The sequence below is a fragment of the Oncorhynchus masou genome, chromosome 11, assembly GCF_036934945.1.
Source record: "Oncorhynchus masou masou isolate Uvic2021 chromosome 11, UVic_Omas_1.1, whole genome shotgun sequence".
NCBI lineage: Eukaryota > Metazoa > Chordata > Actinopteri > Salmoniformes > Salmonidae > Oncorhynchus > Oncorhynchus masou.
Window position 1 is genome coordinate 50,524,380 of NC_088222.1, and position 18,034 is coordinate 50,542,413.

At 39.4% G+C, this 18,034-nt stretch overlaps 1 protein-coding gene across 3 annotated transcripts in view; it reads left to right on the forward strand.

Annotated features, from left to right (window-relative positions):
• Positions 1 to 18,034, forward strand: part of LOC135548802 (glucocorticoid receptor-like) — a 95,928-nt gene that overhangs the window by 51,168 nt on the left and 26,726 nt on the right. For all 3 annotated transcript variants that reach the window (XM_064978736.1, XM_064978734.1, XM_064978735.1), the window contains one exon: positions 15,405 to 15,571. In XM_064978736.1, coding sequence (XP_064834808.1) covers positions 15,405 to 15,571 — 167 coding nt within the window. The remainder of the gene's footprint in view (positions 1 to 15,404; positions 15,572 to 18,034) is intronic.

Consider the following 18,034-nt stretch of genomic DNA (forward strand, 5'->3'; position numbering starts at 1 on the left):
AGTAAAAAAAAAAACATGTATTGGATGCATTGGTTCTGCAAGTTAAAGATGATCACCTTACTCAAAACGCCCTATTTTTTATGGAGGCTAAAACCATGATTTGGTGAAACAGTAAAGTGCATTATCCTAATTGGAGATAAAACGGTGTGAAAATGTCATGTCACGATTATAGTAACAATTATCACAGTTATCAGTATTATTGCTGGATTGTTAAAATGTGCTGGAAATTTTCAAAAAATACTGATATACACACACTTAAATCATTTCACCAAGTTTTATATTGAAAACCAACAAACAACAAATAAAATTAGCATTACTAAGCACTTTTTGTATGCATAAACATTAAAATAACAGAATTAACATTAAAGATGGCACCATCTGACCATGAGAGGTAAAAGTTTCCCTAGTGCAGGTTTAAATGAACACAACCACATAAACTAACAACACAAAATGATCAGCACTCACTTTGTAGTGAGGCACGGCAACCTTCGTCAGCCTCAGAACGCCAGGCTTCTCAACAATATGAAATGGCATCATGTCCTTTGCAATGTAATATGAAAGGGCTGCAGTGAGGTCTTGAGCATTTTTTGATGTGGGTGCATAAGCAGCCTGGCTTTTTTAAATGCTTGCTGGAGTGTTTGTGTCACAACTGTAGATGAGGGACCAGTAGCATCACTGGGTTTGCCTGCTGCACGCCCACTCTGTAAACAAAGGAATAGCAAATGTATTATTATTATTATTACTATTATTCACTTACACTTACACACACACAGTCTATCTTCTGTGTTGCATTTGAGTATATGCAATGACCCCATGCACAATTTACATAAATACAAATAAGTCTTAAGAAGACTGATAGTAATTGCAATGAGACCAACAATTGACATAAATACAGGAGTCGTGTATAGACTCTATAGTGTTTCTCCTGTTGGAACACTTTTACAACCAAGTCGACGTAAATGAACAAAATATGTTGGGTGGGTGACTAAAGTCCATAACGTGTTATCGTGTGCGACGGGGGAATAGAGTCTGCAGACACACGACGCATACATCAGCAGAACAACGAGTAGTGTTTTTACAAGAGTAGGTAACACTGAAAGCTTCAGTTTACATTATTGACAAGCTATTAGCAAGTTAGACAGACAAACCATGACATTTTCCCCCTTTCCGAAGTCCCCACATCATGCATTGAGCTAAAAGTTAACTTTCATTTGCTATAAAGTAATGACTCGAGATGTGAAGTGTTGCCCCCTTTTGCAGCGGTTTATTTATTTATTATTTTTTAAATATTTTTTGCATGTTCTGCAGACAGGGTGACCATTTTCGATTTAAGTTTCTAAGCGGTCTAAGGCACTGCAAGAGGCATCACTACAGTTCCTGGTTCGAATCCAGCCTGTACCACATCCGGCTGTGATTTTGAGTTCCATAGGGTTTGGCCCATTTGGTAGGCCGTCATTGTCAATAAGGATTTGTTCTTAACTTACTTGCCTAGTTAAATAAAGCAGTAAATAAAATACAAAATAAATCATGAAAGTGTGTGCCCTGCGCCTGTTTCGCTGTAGCCTGCTGCTGTGGTCATTGAGTCACTCGCTACCTTTCTGGGTAGGAAAAAAATGCTCCTGGAGAAGTTTTCTGATTGTAGAACAGTTCAAAATCCAAATGAGGGGAAAACGCAGTGTGTACCGCTGTTGTAACAGTTGAATAGAGGTGGTTCTCTGTAGGTATACTTTTTATTTCTCAACTCTCATATTGAGCTCAATGGCAACTATTTTACCACCAGTATATTTGACATGGCTTTTAGATACAGAGCATGGGAAATGTGCATCAGCCTTTCTGATTGCATAGGTCTAATTGGGCAGTAGGCTACAACTGCAAAGTTATTTAGGAGATTCACTTTTCTGTTATTAATACATGGCTACTAGCAGTGGGTATTAGATTTAGATTTAGCTAATGCATTTTGAATTTCCACTTACTCAGGTGCTGAATTAACCCCAAATAAATTGATCGCTAAATCAAATCAAATTTTATTTGTGTAGACTAACAGTGAAATGCTTCCTTCCCAACAGTGCAGAGAAAAACATTAGTGTTAGTGGACATAAAGATCTAGGCAAATTAATATCTATTGAACAAAATAATAATATTCTGGAGACCTATTTTAACAGTAAAATAATATTTTAACACAAACACAAATTTAATGTTTTCTTGGCTTTGGATTTGAAAAGCCTACCCTTTGCTGTTAAATGTCAAATTAATTCATACGTTCTGTCTATTACCTGGAGGTTACACACAGATGATTGAGGTCCTTAATATGACAGCATGTGCATAGTGTTTGCACTTTGTCATGGTTAAACATAGTCACACTGACCTACATAGCTGAGAGCTGCTTGCCTCCTCACATACTGTATTTGGAATGTCTCCTCCACTATTAGTCATAGAGACAGGCTCTGAGGAGAGAAAAACAAAAGGGAGTAAGACAATGGAGGTGCTGTATCTCATTTTCCCTCTCGCTCCACCTCCTCCTCTGTTTTCTTAATGGCACTTACATATTCGGCTTTATTAAGTGTATGCTGACGGCTTTCCTTCACCACAAGACCAGATTGACCATTTGTTGGTGTCAGAATCAAATGTCGTAGGCTGTGTTTACACAGGCAGACCAATTCTGATCTTTGTTCACTTATTGGTCACATAAGATCTTTCTCAGAGCGAAAAACGATTAGAATATGGGCTGTCTGTGTAAACGCAGCCATATTGACCCATCCTCAGCCCCACGATGTAGTGCCTTCACACCCCTTGACTTTTACCATATTTTCTTGTTATAGCTTGAATTTCAAATGGATGAAATTGAGATTTTGAGTTTTTAGAAATTGATAAATGAATGAGAAGATGGAACGTCTTGAGTCTTAAGTATTCAACCCCTTTGTTATGGGAAGCCTTAATGAGTTCAGGGGCAAACATTTGCATAACAAGTCACATAATAAGTGCATGGACTCAATCTGTGTGCAATAATAGAGTTTAACATGATTTTTGAGTGACTATCTCATCACTGTACCCCACACATACAATTATCGGTAAGGTCCCACAGTTGAGCTGTGAATTTCAGACACAGATTCAACCACAAAAACCAGAAAGGCTACCCATTAGTAGATGGGTAAATAAAACATAAATTGAATTACACTTTGGATGGTGTATCAATACACCCAGTCGCTACAAAGGTACAGGCATCCTTCCTAACTTGCCAGAGAGGAAGGAACCACTCAGGGTATTTCATCATGAGGCCAATGGTGACTTTAATATTTGAGATTGTTCAAAGTAGCCAAACTTTGTCTTGGTGACAGCTTTGCACACTATTGGCATTCTCTCAACCAGCTTCATGAGGTAGTCACCTGGAATGCATTTCAATTAACAGGTGTGCCTTGTTAAAAGTTAATTTGTGGAATTTCTTTCCTTAATGCGTTTGAGCCAATCAGTTGTGTTGTGACAAGGTAGGGGGGGTATACAGAAGATAGCCCTATTTGGTAGCAGACCACGTCCATATTGTGGAAAGAACAGCTCAGATAAGCAAAGAGAACGACAGTCCATCATTACACGGAGGGAAGTCAGTCCGGAAAATTTCAAGAGCTTTGAATGTTTCTTTAAGTGCTGTAGCAAAAACCATCAAGCGCTATGCTGAAACTGGCTCTCATTAGGACCGCCACAGGAAAGGAAGGTGCAGAGTTACCTATTCTGCAGAGGATAAATTCATTACAGTTAACTGCACCTCAGATTGCAGCCCATATGAATGCTTCAGAGTTCAAGTAGCAGACACATCTCAACTTAATCTTTTCATAGGAGACTGCGTGAATCAGGCCTTCGTGGTCGAATTGCTGCAAAGAAACCACTACTAAAGAACACCAATAAGAAGAAGACACTTGCAATGGACATTAGACCATTGAGATTTTTGGTTCCAACCGCCGTGATTTTGTGAGACGTAGAGTAGGTGAACAGATTTCCGCATGTGTGGTTCCCACCATGAAGCATGGAGGAGGAGGTGTGAGGGGGTGCTTTGCTGGTGACACTGTGATTTATTTAGAATTCAAGGCACACTTAACCTGCCACAATCACTCAACCTCAACCAAATTGAGATGGTTTGGGATGAGTTGGACCGCAGAGTGAAGGAGAAGCAGCCAACAAGTGCTCAGCATATGTGGGATCTCCTTCAAGACTGTTGGCTATGGAATCCTGACCTGTTCACCGGACGTGCTACCTGTCCCAGACCTATTATTTGACCATGCTGGTCATTTATGAACATTTGAACATCTTGGCCATGTTCTGTTATAAACTCCACCTGGCACAGCCACCCCTCATAGCCTGTTTCCTCTCTAGGTTTCTTCCTAGGTTTTGGCCTTTCTCTGGAGTTTTTCCTAGCCAACGTGCTTCAACACCTGCATTGCTTGCTGTTTGGGGTTTTAGGCTGGGTTTCTGTACAGCACTTTGACATATCAGCTGATGTACGAAGGGCTATATAAATACATTTGATTTAATTTTGGAAAAGCATTCTAGGTTAAGCTGGTTGAGAGAATTCTAAGAGTGTGCAAAGCTGTCATCATCGTAAAGGGTGGCTACATTGAAGAATCTAAAATGTATTTGGATTTGTTTAACAGTTTTTTGGTTACTACATGATTCCGTATGTGTTATTTAATTGTTTCGATGTTTTCACTATTATTCTACAATGTAGAAAATGTTACAAATAAAGAAAAACCCTTGAATGAGTAGGTGTGTCCAAACTTTTGACTGGTACGAAATGTAAAGGAGAATTCTGTTTTCATTTAGAAAAATATTAAGAAAAATAAACATTTTGACTTTGTCATTATGGGCTATTGTTTGTAGATGGGTGAGGGGGAAAATACATTTAATCTATTTTGAATTCCAGCTGTAGCACAACAATGTGGAATAAATCAAGGATTATGAATACTTTCTGAAGGCACTGTAAGTACTGTAGCACAACCTTTTAAGTATCACATTTTGCCTTGACTCTCTCCGTCTCCATCGCCCCCTTTTCGCTATCTTCATCTCTCCCTGTCTGTTTTGGGTATGTTTTGTATTGCAAACTGTTGTGCTTATGCAATTTAGTTTTTTGCTTAAACTGAGGGATGTTTATATCATGAGATTTGTATGTTTATTTTTTATGTAATAATGTATATTGCACTCTTTTCTTCTCTCCTATATGTCTTAAAATGGGCTACTCCTCTCCCCTGCTTTAGGCAGCAAGTAGTACAGTCTTAACTACAATGTAATAACAAATAATAGTTACACACAATTGGCAACTATTTTTAATCGTCAACACAACTAGTGATAAATCTTTTACAACTTGCTTTGAGTCAAACAAAAGCACAAAGTCTGGCCTGTGGTGTTTTCTGTCTCCGGTCACATACGATAAAGCAGAAGTTTCCATCGACCATGGCTAAAGCATTAATGTGCTAAATGGAAGGTAATCGCATAAGGGCAACAGGGAAATGGCGCTTTGTGCTCTGGAGCACGCGTCATCCGTCTGCTTTAGCACATAAGAGGTGTCAGGAGCAAATTTAATCTGGGGGAGCAAAGCAAGGTCCCCAGCACTGAAGACATGAACATCTTTTATCACTGGACGCAGGCAATAAACAGCTCCATTACAGGATACCCTCACTTAGGATGCATCCCAAATGGCACCATATGTCCTATGTAGTGCACTACTTTTAACCAGCGCACATAGGAATCTGGTGAAAATAGTGCACTTTATAGGGAAGGAAATAGGGTTCCATTTAGGAAACGACCGAGGACTACTGTTACCTAACAGTCTCTGACTGAGGAAGGCCAGACATCCCTCACATTAGTATGTTCTGCAAAATATGAGTGTGCTTGAAAAGGAGACTGCTGTTGATCTACTGCAGGGGCAGAAGTGACAGATTGAAAAGGACCGGTATGCTCCCGGACGGTGCCCTTGGCATCCCTCCACATGCTGCATGCTTTCCTGGAGATATTTGTCCTCATGTTGATTCTCTAAAATGGGAGCAGGAGCCATTTTGTGAGCAGATTCTCCTGTTTCTGGCTCTTGGCCTGCCCTTTCATGCCTCACCTCTCTCCCCAGTCCATCTGGCAATCTTCACTTGCATTTTGCCCCTCCTTGCTTTACTACTGTAAAATAGCTAGTCTCAAATAAGACATTCGATTGGGCTGTAGCACTTTAATTGATTCCCTGCTTCGCATTCTGGTACAAATATATTTTAGGGTCTTGAAATATGTTGTTTACCCCTTGTGAAAAGGCCAATTAATCTAAAAGATGGAGCTGTTCCAGAGCTATTTTAGTTTCTCAATGAAAGTTCCGTCTTTCATTGGCAGTGTCAATGGAAATTGTGGGTAATGAGAAACATGGCATGGGTGTAGGGCTGGGAATTGCCAGGGACCTAACGATACGTTAGTATCACGATACTTAGGTGTTGATTCGATATTGCGATTTGATGTTCCAAACATATTGCTCACTCTACACTGATTATATAAAACATTAAGAATACCTGCTCCTTCCCTGACAGATTGATCAGGTGAATCCAGGTGAAAGTTATGATTTCATATTAATCCACATCAATCAGTGGAGATGAAGGGAAGGAGATGGGTTAAATAAGATTTTTTAAACCTTGAGACATGGATTGTGCATGTGTGCCATTCAGTAAATGGGCAAGATATAAAATGTAAGGACCTTTGAACGGAGTATGGTGGTAGGTGCCAGGTGGGTTTTTCAAGCTCAACAGTTTCCCGTGTGTATCAAGAATGGTCCACCACCTAAAGGACATCCAGCCTACTTGACACAACTGTGGGAGGCATTGGAGTGTCAACATGGGCCAGCATCCCTGTGGAACGCTTTTCGAGTCCATGCCCCCTAAAATTGGGGGTGGGGGTGGGGGGGGTTATACTCAGTGGGTATGATGCAGAGAGACTAGAGAGAGCAAGAGAACAAATGTATCAGTGAGGGAAATAAGTGCATAAACATGTGGGCTCTCTATTTAAAAAGATGGAGAAGAAGCTGTAGGAGGAAAGTTTGTGCGTAGGTACTGCCGACTAGTGCTAGCCAATGTTACCTAACTTTAAAAAATATATATATAAAAAAAAATATATATATATATTGATATTTAACTCAAGTATCCATGTGTGAAAACGATAAATATATATATATATTTATCGTTTTCACACATGGATACTTAGAGTTAAATATCAATATAATATTGTCCGAAAATAATATTGTGATTATGTAACTATCGATTCCCCCCCACTACATAGATGCTTTGATAGTAACCCTTTATTAGTTAACGGGCGAAGTCACACACACCACGTTCAACCCTGGAGGAAGTTGAAGTGCTTTCAATAGTCTGTCGCTGTTGGTCACTATTCTTTACAAGTTTTCAAATTCAGCTTCAGGCAGAAACACCTCTGAAATGGGTTGATATGGTGATTCTGTAGGCTAGATTTAGTTTTTAGTCCCTATCTTTACAATAGCCTAGTAGACCAATGGCCGTTAATGTTGTGTTAAAAATCCCCACTCAGCCCAGTCTGGCTTCATGAATGCATCACATGAGTTAGCAAACAAGGGAAGCTTTATAATGCTCAGAAGGTTCCTCTCCAGTGACCAAAGGCCCCTTTAATTCACAGGGCAGTGCAACACAGAGATATGTATGTGTCTTTGAGTAGATGAATCGGATTATCCCATGATTTGCCTGACCTCCTTTATACTCTCTGCTTGTAGTTGGACGGGATTGGCAGGGAAGAGCTCTGTTGAAAAACCCTTGTTTTCAGCCTGTTGTATTATGGATCTTTTTTCCAGACCCCTGGGTGCAGTGAAATACAGTGGGATCTGAAATGAAAATGTTTATAAAGATTTGAGGCATAACCGTGTTCATAACCGTGTTCAATTTTGACCCCTACCTTTTTTTGAGAAAAATAAATGTTGTTAAAATGTCTTTCTCTGAGCAATTGTGTTAGTAAAAAATAATATCCCAATATTTTGGAGCAAGCAATATAGCTCAGTATTTGAATTATTTGGAGAAAGCATGAGAGTACCCACCAGGTGCACTTTGACAGCTTCATTATGAATACCTGCTAAACTTCAGGGGGACTAGCAGAGTCTCATTTGACATGCTCAATACATTTGTGACACACAACCTGGATTCGGTCTTATGTAGCAACATTTGAAATTGTGTTTTTTACATTGGATATAAGTAGTCTCAGCTACAAAATGGTATATCATACACTGCATTTTTGAGGAACAATGGGAAAGTAATTCTGCTTCAAAAGTTGATTAACTTGTAAACTCAAATTGCCTTTTTGAATTGTTTTTGTATCTAGTGAAGAGCTCTTCTTTGTCTACACCATTCAGCATTGCTCACACCTGCTTAAGCTTTAGCCACACCCATCTCGTTTTGCTCTTGGAGCATTCAGAGCCCACCCTTGACACTCAGGGCAATCATTTTTTCACCTCTGGATGACATGAAAACAGTCTAACCAGCTTTACACTTGTGTGTATAAGGTAGTAGTTTTGGAATTGTTAGGTTAGATTACTCGTTGGTTATTACTGCATTGTCGGAACTAGAAGCACAAGCATTTCGCTACACTCACATTAATATCTGCTAACCATGTGTATGTGACAAATAAATTTGATTTGATTTGCTTGCAACAATTTCATTACACTTTTTTTGCCAATGTTTACTGACCCCGGCCATATTTAACGGGTGTCGTACACTTTAGCTTAAGACATGTAGCTAGCTAGGTAAACAAGGAACATAGCTTGGTAAATAATGTGTAAGATCACACAGGTAACGTTAGCTAACGAGCCAGCCAGCTAATGTTAGCTAGTTAAACAACAATGAGCATAGTGCCAAATCATGTCGTTACTACCCTGCATGAATCTGCTGGGAACTAACCAACCAGGTTCAATGTTAGCTAGCATTAGGCTCTAACTAGCAAAGCAAACGGTTCTGGGATACGGATCATAACGTCATGCACTTAACGTTAAATAGGGAGCCAGCCAACTAGCATTAGCTAGCTAGCTAACTGTACACTATAGCTTGAAATGAAACCACTTTCTATCAAAATTAGAAATGTGTAATATCTGAAAGTAGCTAGCTAGTCTATCTTATACATCATGCATGATGGACACATCTCTGTCACGGATGCCATGCCACGGTTGCCCTTTAGTTTGAAGATGTAATCTAGAGACAGGTGTTTTCTCCATCACTTTAGTTATCGTACTCTAATTCCACTGATTTCAAAACTCGACCCTCGAGAAAGTGGAGAGCAACACTTATGCAGCTCCACTCCACAATATATTTTTTTTAAAGCCGCATTCGACAGGATTACCAACAGACTGACCAGCTCAAATAGACAGAAGCCTTCTATATGGCAGACCAATCCAAACTCCTCTCTCGGCAAGTCCAGCCCACTCATTACCTCAGCCAATCATGGCTAGTGGGAAGGTTGCTCACTTTTTGTGTGGCTTAACCAACAAGGCTCGTAATTTAACAATTGTATTCCTATATCCAGATGGCATATAAGTTTGTTATTAAGGCACATGAAAGTTCACATGTTCCAGAAGACATTTCTGCATTTTGATAAAATAAAAAAACAAAACGTTAATGGCTCTCCTGTGAAGTCGTGACTTGTAACATAAGCCTAGTTTCTTGAAACGAGTCACATTTAGTCAGATAGAATGTGACCACATTCCACACACTCTCCCCTTATGTTTTTGGACACATATTCCCTTAAACTCTGGGTAGCCTGGCGCTAGGCTACCTTAACACGGCCAATGTGGTTTGATTTTGTAAATTAAAAAATCTGGCCAAAAAGCTGTGTCCTGCTCCTACCCCTACTTTTCCTAAATATTTGTATCTTACGCTGCTTATTTGTAAGAATTTAGAAATCACAAACCAAAAAGTATTTAGAGCCCGTTTACCTGTTTTTATTTATATATATATATATATATATATATATATATATAACACATCTCTCTCTCTCTCTCTCTCTCTCTCCTTACTGAATGAATGGGCGATAATTGTGCATCATTCTGCACAATTTCATTTTAATTAGGCCTTACTGAATGATCAGGAGGGTGAAGAGGTTGATTTTTTTTATTTAGAAAGAAGAGATTTAAAAAAAAAAATTGGGTTATGCCTATATATCAGCAGTAAATAATTTGACTATGTGCCTTGGGCATAGATACAATTCTCTTTTATGTTTTACTCTGTAAAAACAAGCTGTTGTGAGACTGTTGTTTTTACTATAACTCTATTACTAATCAAATGTATTCTAATGGGAATGAAAACATGCTACGTGTTGCAGTAGGCTTTAAGAATAACGCAAAAATATCCTTGACTCTATCCAGTGAACCAAACAATACCAGCCCACTGAATGACAAATGGATAGAATGGGCGGTAATTGTGCAAGTTACTTCACAATCAAATTTAAATTAGGCTTGAATGATGAGGGTGAAGAGGTTGATTTTAATAATTTTACTTTCTAAGAATGAGCTGTTACAGAACTGTTTTATTTACTGTAACTATATTACTAATCAAATGTATTGTAAGGGAAAGAAAACATGCTGCTGTGTTGCAGTAGGCTTTTAGAATAATGCTACGTATTCTTGACTCTATCAAATTGAATGAGTAGGAAACAGATGATGCCAGTCAGCCTGCACAACTGGCCCATAGAAACTACACCTTAACTATACCAAAACTAATTTCACAAATAAGTTTGTCAATTTAATCTCGTCTATCTGATGAGTGACAATAGTAGGCCTATCAGTTGTCAAATTGTACATGAAGAGATGGCCGCGTCTTGTAATTGACAGATGCAGGGAAAGGAGCGTCACTTTATCCAATCCTCCTTCAGTCACATGCAGGTAAAACATGTAGATATTTGTATAGTATTAGAAAGGGCATATACTGAAGTTTCTATGACACCTTTGTCAAATAATTCTCAAAATTCAAGAGCTACAGCTCTATTTCCAAAATTGCACTTTTCCCAATAATTTCTGTGCTGTCCATGCATTCAGCATATGAACACTCACATGGCAGCATTGCACTGGCTACTAAAGCAAAAACTAGTAACATAATAAAGGTCAAATAAAAATATGCTATTCTGTCGTCAATGGATGAATGTGCTATACAAGCAAGATCGAAACGGATAATGGTGCATGTGACTTCAATGCACTGAATGATTGAATTTAGAACAATAGTGTAATGATAATGAAGAATTGTGGGCATTGTGTGCAGTCTAATTTATTTTATTATGAAAGGCTGGAAATGGTATATACATTTGAAGTCGGAAGTTCACATACAGTTAGGTTGGAGTCGTTAACTTGTTTTTCAACCACTACACGAATTTCTTGTAAACAAACTATAGTTTTGGCAAGTCGGTTAGGACATCTACTTTGTGCCTGACACATCATTTTTCCAACAATTGTTTACAGACAGATTATTTAACTTATAATTCACTGTATCACAATTCCATTGGGTCAGAAGTTTACATACACTAAGTTGACTGTGCCTTTTAAACAGCTTGGAAAATGTCAGAAAATTATGTCATGGCTTTAGAAGCTTCTGATAGACTCAAATGATGTCAATTAGCCTATTGGAGGTTTACCTGTGGATGTATTTCAATGCCTACCTTCAAACTCAGTGCTTCTTTGCTTGACATCATGGGAAAGTCAAAAGAAATCAGCCAAGACCTCAGAAAGAAATTGTAGACTTCCACAAGTCTGGATCATCCTTGGGAGCAATTTCCACGTTCATCTGTACAAACAATATTACGTCAGTATAAACATCATGGGACCACGCGGTCATCATACCGCACAGGAAGGAGACGCGTTCTGTCTCTTAGAGATGAACGTACTTTGGTGTGAAAAGTCCAAATCAATCCCAGAACAAGAGCAAAGGACCTTGTGAAGATGCTGGAGGAAACCGGTACAAAAGTATTGGGACACATGGGGACAAAGATATTGTACTTTTTTGGAGAAATATCCTCTGGTCTGATGAAACAAAAATAGAACTGTTCGGCCATAATGACCATTATGTTTGGAGGGAAAAGGAGGAGGCTTGCAAGCCGAAGAACACCATCCCAACCGTGAAGCACAGGGGTGGCCGCATCATGTTGTGGGGGTGCTTTGCTGCAGGATTGTCTGGTGTACTTCACAAAATAGATGGCATCATGAGGTAGGAAAATTGTGGATATATTGATGCAACATCTCAAGACAGGAAGTTAAAGCTGGGTCGTAAATGGGTCTGCCAAATGGACAATGACCCCAAGCATACCTCCAGAATTGTGGCAAAATGGCTTAAGGACAACAAAGTCAAGGTATTGGAGTGGCCATCACAACGCCCTGACCTCAATCCCATGTAAAAATGTGTGGGCAGAACTGAAAAAACGTGTGCGAGCAAGGAGGCCTACAATCCTGACTCAGTTCCACTGGATGTCATAAGGTGAATTCACCAATTTGTAAGTCGCTCTGGATAAGAGCGTCTGCCAAATGACTTAAATGTAATGTAATGTACACCAGCTCTGTCAGGAGGAGTTTTCCAAACTGTATCCAACTTATTGTGGGAAGCTTGTGGAAGGCTACCCAAAACGTTTGACCCAAGTAAACAATTTAAAGGCAATGCAACCAACTACTAATTGAGTGTATGTAAACTTCTGACCCACTGGGAATGTGATGAAAGAAATAAAAGCTGAAATAAATCATTCTCTCTACTATTATTCTGACATTTCACAATCTTAAAATAAAGTGGTGATCTTAACTGATTTAACTTGTTTTGGCTGCAATCCCCCTATCGGGATAAGTGTCATCTACAACCACTGAATAGCATAGCGCTACATTCAATAAATATTACTACAATCCCAAGTGCAATATAGGAAAACACAGTTTATCCTTTTGTTAATCCACCTGTCGTGTCAGATCTTGAAATTATGCTTTACAGCCAGCGAAAGCAATCCAAGCGTTTGTGTAAGTTTATCGATCGCACGACAAAACATTAAGTACACTTAGCATCAGGAAGCTTGGTCACGAAAATCAGAAAATCAAACCAAATTAATCGCTTACCTTTTGATAATCTTCGGATGTTTTAACTCACGAGACTCCCAGTTACACAACAAATGTTCCTTTTTGTTCCATAAAGATTATTTTTATGTCCAAAATAACGCGACAAACAAACGGAGGTATGTTCAGAAATCCACAGGGGAGAGCGGTCACGACAACGCAGACGAAAATTCCAAATAGTTTCCATAATGTCCACAGAAACATGTCAAACGTTTTTTATAATCAATCCTCAGGTTGTTTTAAATATATATAATCGATAATATATCAACCGCAAATGTCTTTCACAGTAGGAGAGGGGAAAACAATGGCTGTCGAAACTCTGCTGCGTGAGCAAAACTCATGTGACCTCTTGACGCAATGTGATCGTTCTGGCTCATTTTTCAAAATAAAAGCCTGAAACTATGTTTGAAGACTGTTGACACCTTGAGGAAGCGATAGGAAAAGGAATCTGGTTCATATCCCTTTAAATCCAGCAACGGGAGGCTATGGAACATGGAGTTTTCAAAATAGAAGCCACTTCCTGTTTTGATTTTCCTCAGGGTTTCGCCTGCAATATCAGATCTGATATACTCACAGACAATATTTTGACAGTTTTGGAAACTTTAGAGTGTTTTCTATCCAATACTAATAATAATATGCATACATTAGCATCTGAGACTGAGGATCTGGCCGTTTTCTATGGGCACCTTTTCATCCAAGCTACTCAATACTGCCCCTGCAGCCATATGAAGTTGTTTTAAGACGGGGAATTTTTACTTGGATTAAATGTCAGGAATTGTGAAATACTGAGTTTAAATGTATTTGGCTAAGGTGTATGTAAACTTTCGACTTCAACTGTATGTCAACTGTATGTCACCACCATATGTAATGCGGAATTGCAAAAAAAAAAAGAAAAAGAAAAATGAGTAGTTAAAGACATATAGAAAAGGCTGAGTAGAGAATTGAATGCAATTGAAAGAACCAGAATTGTTTATTTTCTACTTTTATTTTTTGTCAGCTTTATGTATTTTGACTTCATAGCCTTATAGCCTATAGCCTGAAAGTTATAGCCTTATTACTGTATTGGCCTACGAGTTCCTGAAAAACTGCCAGACTCCCAAACCTGTTCACTCTACTACCTTTCACTCTGCTACCGGAGCATCGTCCCTCTTACCAACAGGCTCCGAATGCACTGTATACACCCACACTACACTGTCACGCCCACACAAAACCATCACACATTCACATACGCATGTGCGAGTTTTCACACACACACACACACACACACACACACTTTTGCACTCATCATTTGCTGCTGCTACTCTGTTCTTTATTTGACTTGTATTATTATCTATCTAAATACCTAGTCACTTTAGCCTGCCTTTACGTAGATATCTACCTCAAATATCTTGTACCTCTGCACATTGAGCCCTGTATATAGCTCCATTCTTGTGTATTTTAATGTATTCCTCTTGTCAGTTACAATTACATTATTTGTTATTTTTAAACTCTGCATTTTTGGGAAAGGTTCATAAGCAAGCATTTCACTGTAAAATCTACACTAGTTGTATTCGGTGTATGTGATAAAAAAAATGATTGGATTTGTTTTTGCAGAGATATTCAATAATCTCTCAGGAGTTACCTAAAAGTTACTCTGCACGGATCCGTTTTTTGGAGCTGCACCCGCCCCTCACCGACCAAACTGATAATTAACTGAATTATTGCAAACAAATACCTGTTTGCATTTTTGCAGGCTGTGTATCCATCTACCAGGTTGTTGTCATCCTTGTCCACAATGACTCCAAACTGTTATGTTCGCCATTTTCGCATGAGCTAGGAGTCAGGGAAAACAAACTTGGCGACATATTGTCACGTTGCAGAGGAGAACAAAGCTCTTCCATGTGCAGCAACAAATTATGAATGTTCCAGCACCACACAAATAGGCTACTAATGGACAGTTCCCTGCTCCACTCTCTCGCTGTGTGGCTGGTAGCCTAGGGTAGGTCTGCCTCACCGCTCACATAGCCTAATGGAATTTCCAACACAATTCAACATAAGAAGCTCCTGACTAAAACAAATTTTGTTTTGAAACGTTTTGACCAGCAATATAATTGTTCTGAACAGCAATAATGTTTTCATACCACCCGACAGATTATTTTTTGGGGAGGTTCAACTGCGGTGAACTGACCCGAGGCAAGATTCTAGCCTTAAGCTGTCTGGATCAGAGCGATATTCATCTGTGATAAAAGCAAAATAAATGCTGTTGAAAAATGTATAAATACATTTTGAATTGATGTGATATATTGACCTCTGTGTTGTATTTGTTGTGTTACAGTCCAACGGCCAGACCCGAGGCCAGCAGCTCCACATCTTCAGCCCCTGCCAAGCACAGCGGTCCAACCCATAAGATCTGCCTGGTGTGTTCTGACGAGGCTTCTGGCTGCCACTATGGAGTCCTCACCTGCGGAAGCTGCAAGGTGTTCTTCAAGAGGGCCGTTGAAGGTTGGTGACATACTAAACACTCACGCACACAACTCCATCCATGCACAGTCCTACCCTTCGTTGACCTACTATAGTAGAACATACATAAAGGCGAATCTATCGTGGTGATATGTACATTGAGTTCTGCAGTAGTACACTTATATATCCTTTCGTTGACACAACATGTGGACACTCTAAGTGTTTTCCTTACCTATAGGATAGCCTAGATACTAGAACAAAAGCATACCAATTGGTTCTTTATTCAAAATTCATTTGAGTATAATATTTTATTGAACAAATGTCCTTACATTTTTTTAAGATTAGGAGGAGAAACATTTTAGGTTCACACAATAATCAGAAAAGGTTGCCTTCAGTATTACACCAGCGAGGGGTAGGCAAGTGTCTCATGGTGTTCCATAAGGCTGTGGTGTCTGTGTTGCTATTTTTGTTTCCAACCCATAATGTTCATATATTGTGCATTCGGAAAGTATTCAAACCTGATTGAGGGATTTGGTTAAATGCGGATGACACATTTCAGTTGGATGCATTCATTTGTCCAACTGACTAGGTATCCCCCTTTCCCTTCCCTTGACCTTTTCCACATTTAGTTACATTACAGCCTTATTCTAAAATGGATTCAATTGTTTTTTTCCTCATCAATCTTCAAACAATACCCCATAATGACAAAGCAAAAACAGTTTTGTAGAAATGTTTGCTAATTTATTAATAATGTCAAACTGAAATACCTTATTTACTTAAGTATTCAGTCCCTTTGCTATGAGACTCGAAATTGAGCTCTGGTGCATCCTGTTTCCATTGATCATCCTTGATATATTCCTACAACTTGATTGGAGTCCACCTGTGGTAAATTAAATTGATCTCAGTGCCAGAGGCGTTACTGCAGTCCCTGGTTCGAATCCAGGCTGCATCACATCCGGCCGTGATTTGGAGTCCAATAGGGCGGTGCACAATTGTACCAGGTTTGGCTGTACAATTGTACAAAAGAACAAAATCAAACTGCCAACATGGCAATCTATTTTACAAATTCTATAACACAAAAGAGTATAAACATTTCCCAATACAAAGGCAGTTGTCTAAAGTACCGGTTTAAATTGCATTATATTCTGTAACATCTATTCCATACTGAGTGATGTAAAACCTTAACACTGCATTTTGATAGGTTTGCCTTCATTGTAAATAAGAATTTGTTCATAACTGACTTGCCTAGTTAAATAAAGGTTAAATACAATGAGGTCAAAGGAATTGTCCGTAGAGCTCCGGGACATGATTGTGTCAAGGCATAGATCTGGGGAAGGGTACCAAAAAATGTCTGCAGCATTGAAGGTCCCCAAGAACACAGTGGCTTCCATCAGATGGAAGAAGTTTGGAACCACAAAGACTCTTCCTAGAGTTGGGGAAGTTAGGGTTAGGGAAGTGATCAAGAACCCGATGGTCACTTTGACAGAGCGCCAGCGTTCCTCTGTGGAGATGGGAGAAACTTCCAGAAGGACAACCATCTCTGCAGCACTCCACCAGTCAGACTCCAGCCTGCTTGGAGTTTGCCAAAAGGTACCTAAAAGACTCTGACCATGAGAAACAAGATTCTCTGGTCTGATGAAACCAAGATTGAACTCTTTAGCCTGAATGCCAAGCGTCACGTCTGGAGGAAACCTGGAACCATCCCTACAGTGAAGCATGGTGGTGGCAGCATATTGCTGTAGTGGTGTTTTTCAGTTGCAGGGGCTGGTAGACTAGTCAGAATTGAGCAGAAATATGAACAGAGCAAAGTAGAGAGATCCTTGATGAAAACGTGCTCCTGAGCGCTCAGGACCTCAGTCTGGGGCAAAGTTCACCTTCCAACAGGACAACAACCCTAAGCACACATCCAAGACAACGCAAGATTGGCTTCGGGACAAGTCTCTGAATGTCTTTAAGTGGCCCAGCCAGAGCTTGTACTTGAACCCCATCTAACATCTCTGGGGAGACTTGAAAATAGCTGTGCAGCAACGATCCCCATCCAACCTGACAGAGCTTAAGAGGATATGCAGAGAAGAATGGGATAAACTCTCCAAATACTGGTGTGCCAAGCATGTAGTGTCATACCCAAGAAGACTCAAGGCTGTAATTGCTGCCAAACTGGCTTCAACAAAGTACTGAGTAAAGGGTCTTAATACTTAAGTAAATGTGATATTTCTTCTTTTTTATACATTTGCAAAAATGTCATTATGGGGTATTGTGTGTAGATTGATGAGAATTAAATATATATTTGTAATAAGGCAGTAACATAACAAAGTGGTAAAAGTCAAGAGGTCTGAATTCTTTCTGTAAGCACTGTATGCAACACTAGAATGGATTGTTTGCGTCCTGTACCTCAGAACAGCCTGTCCAAACTACTGTTGGTCATTAGAATTACATGATCTGCTTACTTGTTCCATATGCGAGAGATGCTGTGGCGTTGTGTGTCTTGCTTTACATCTTCAAGGG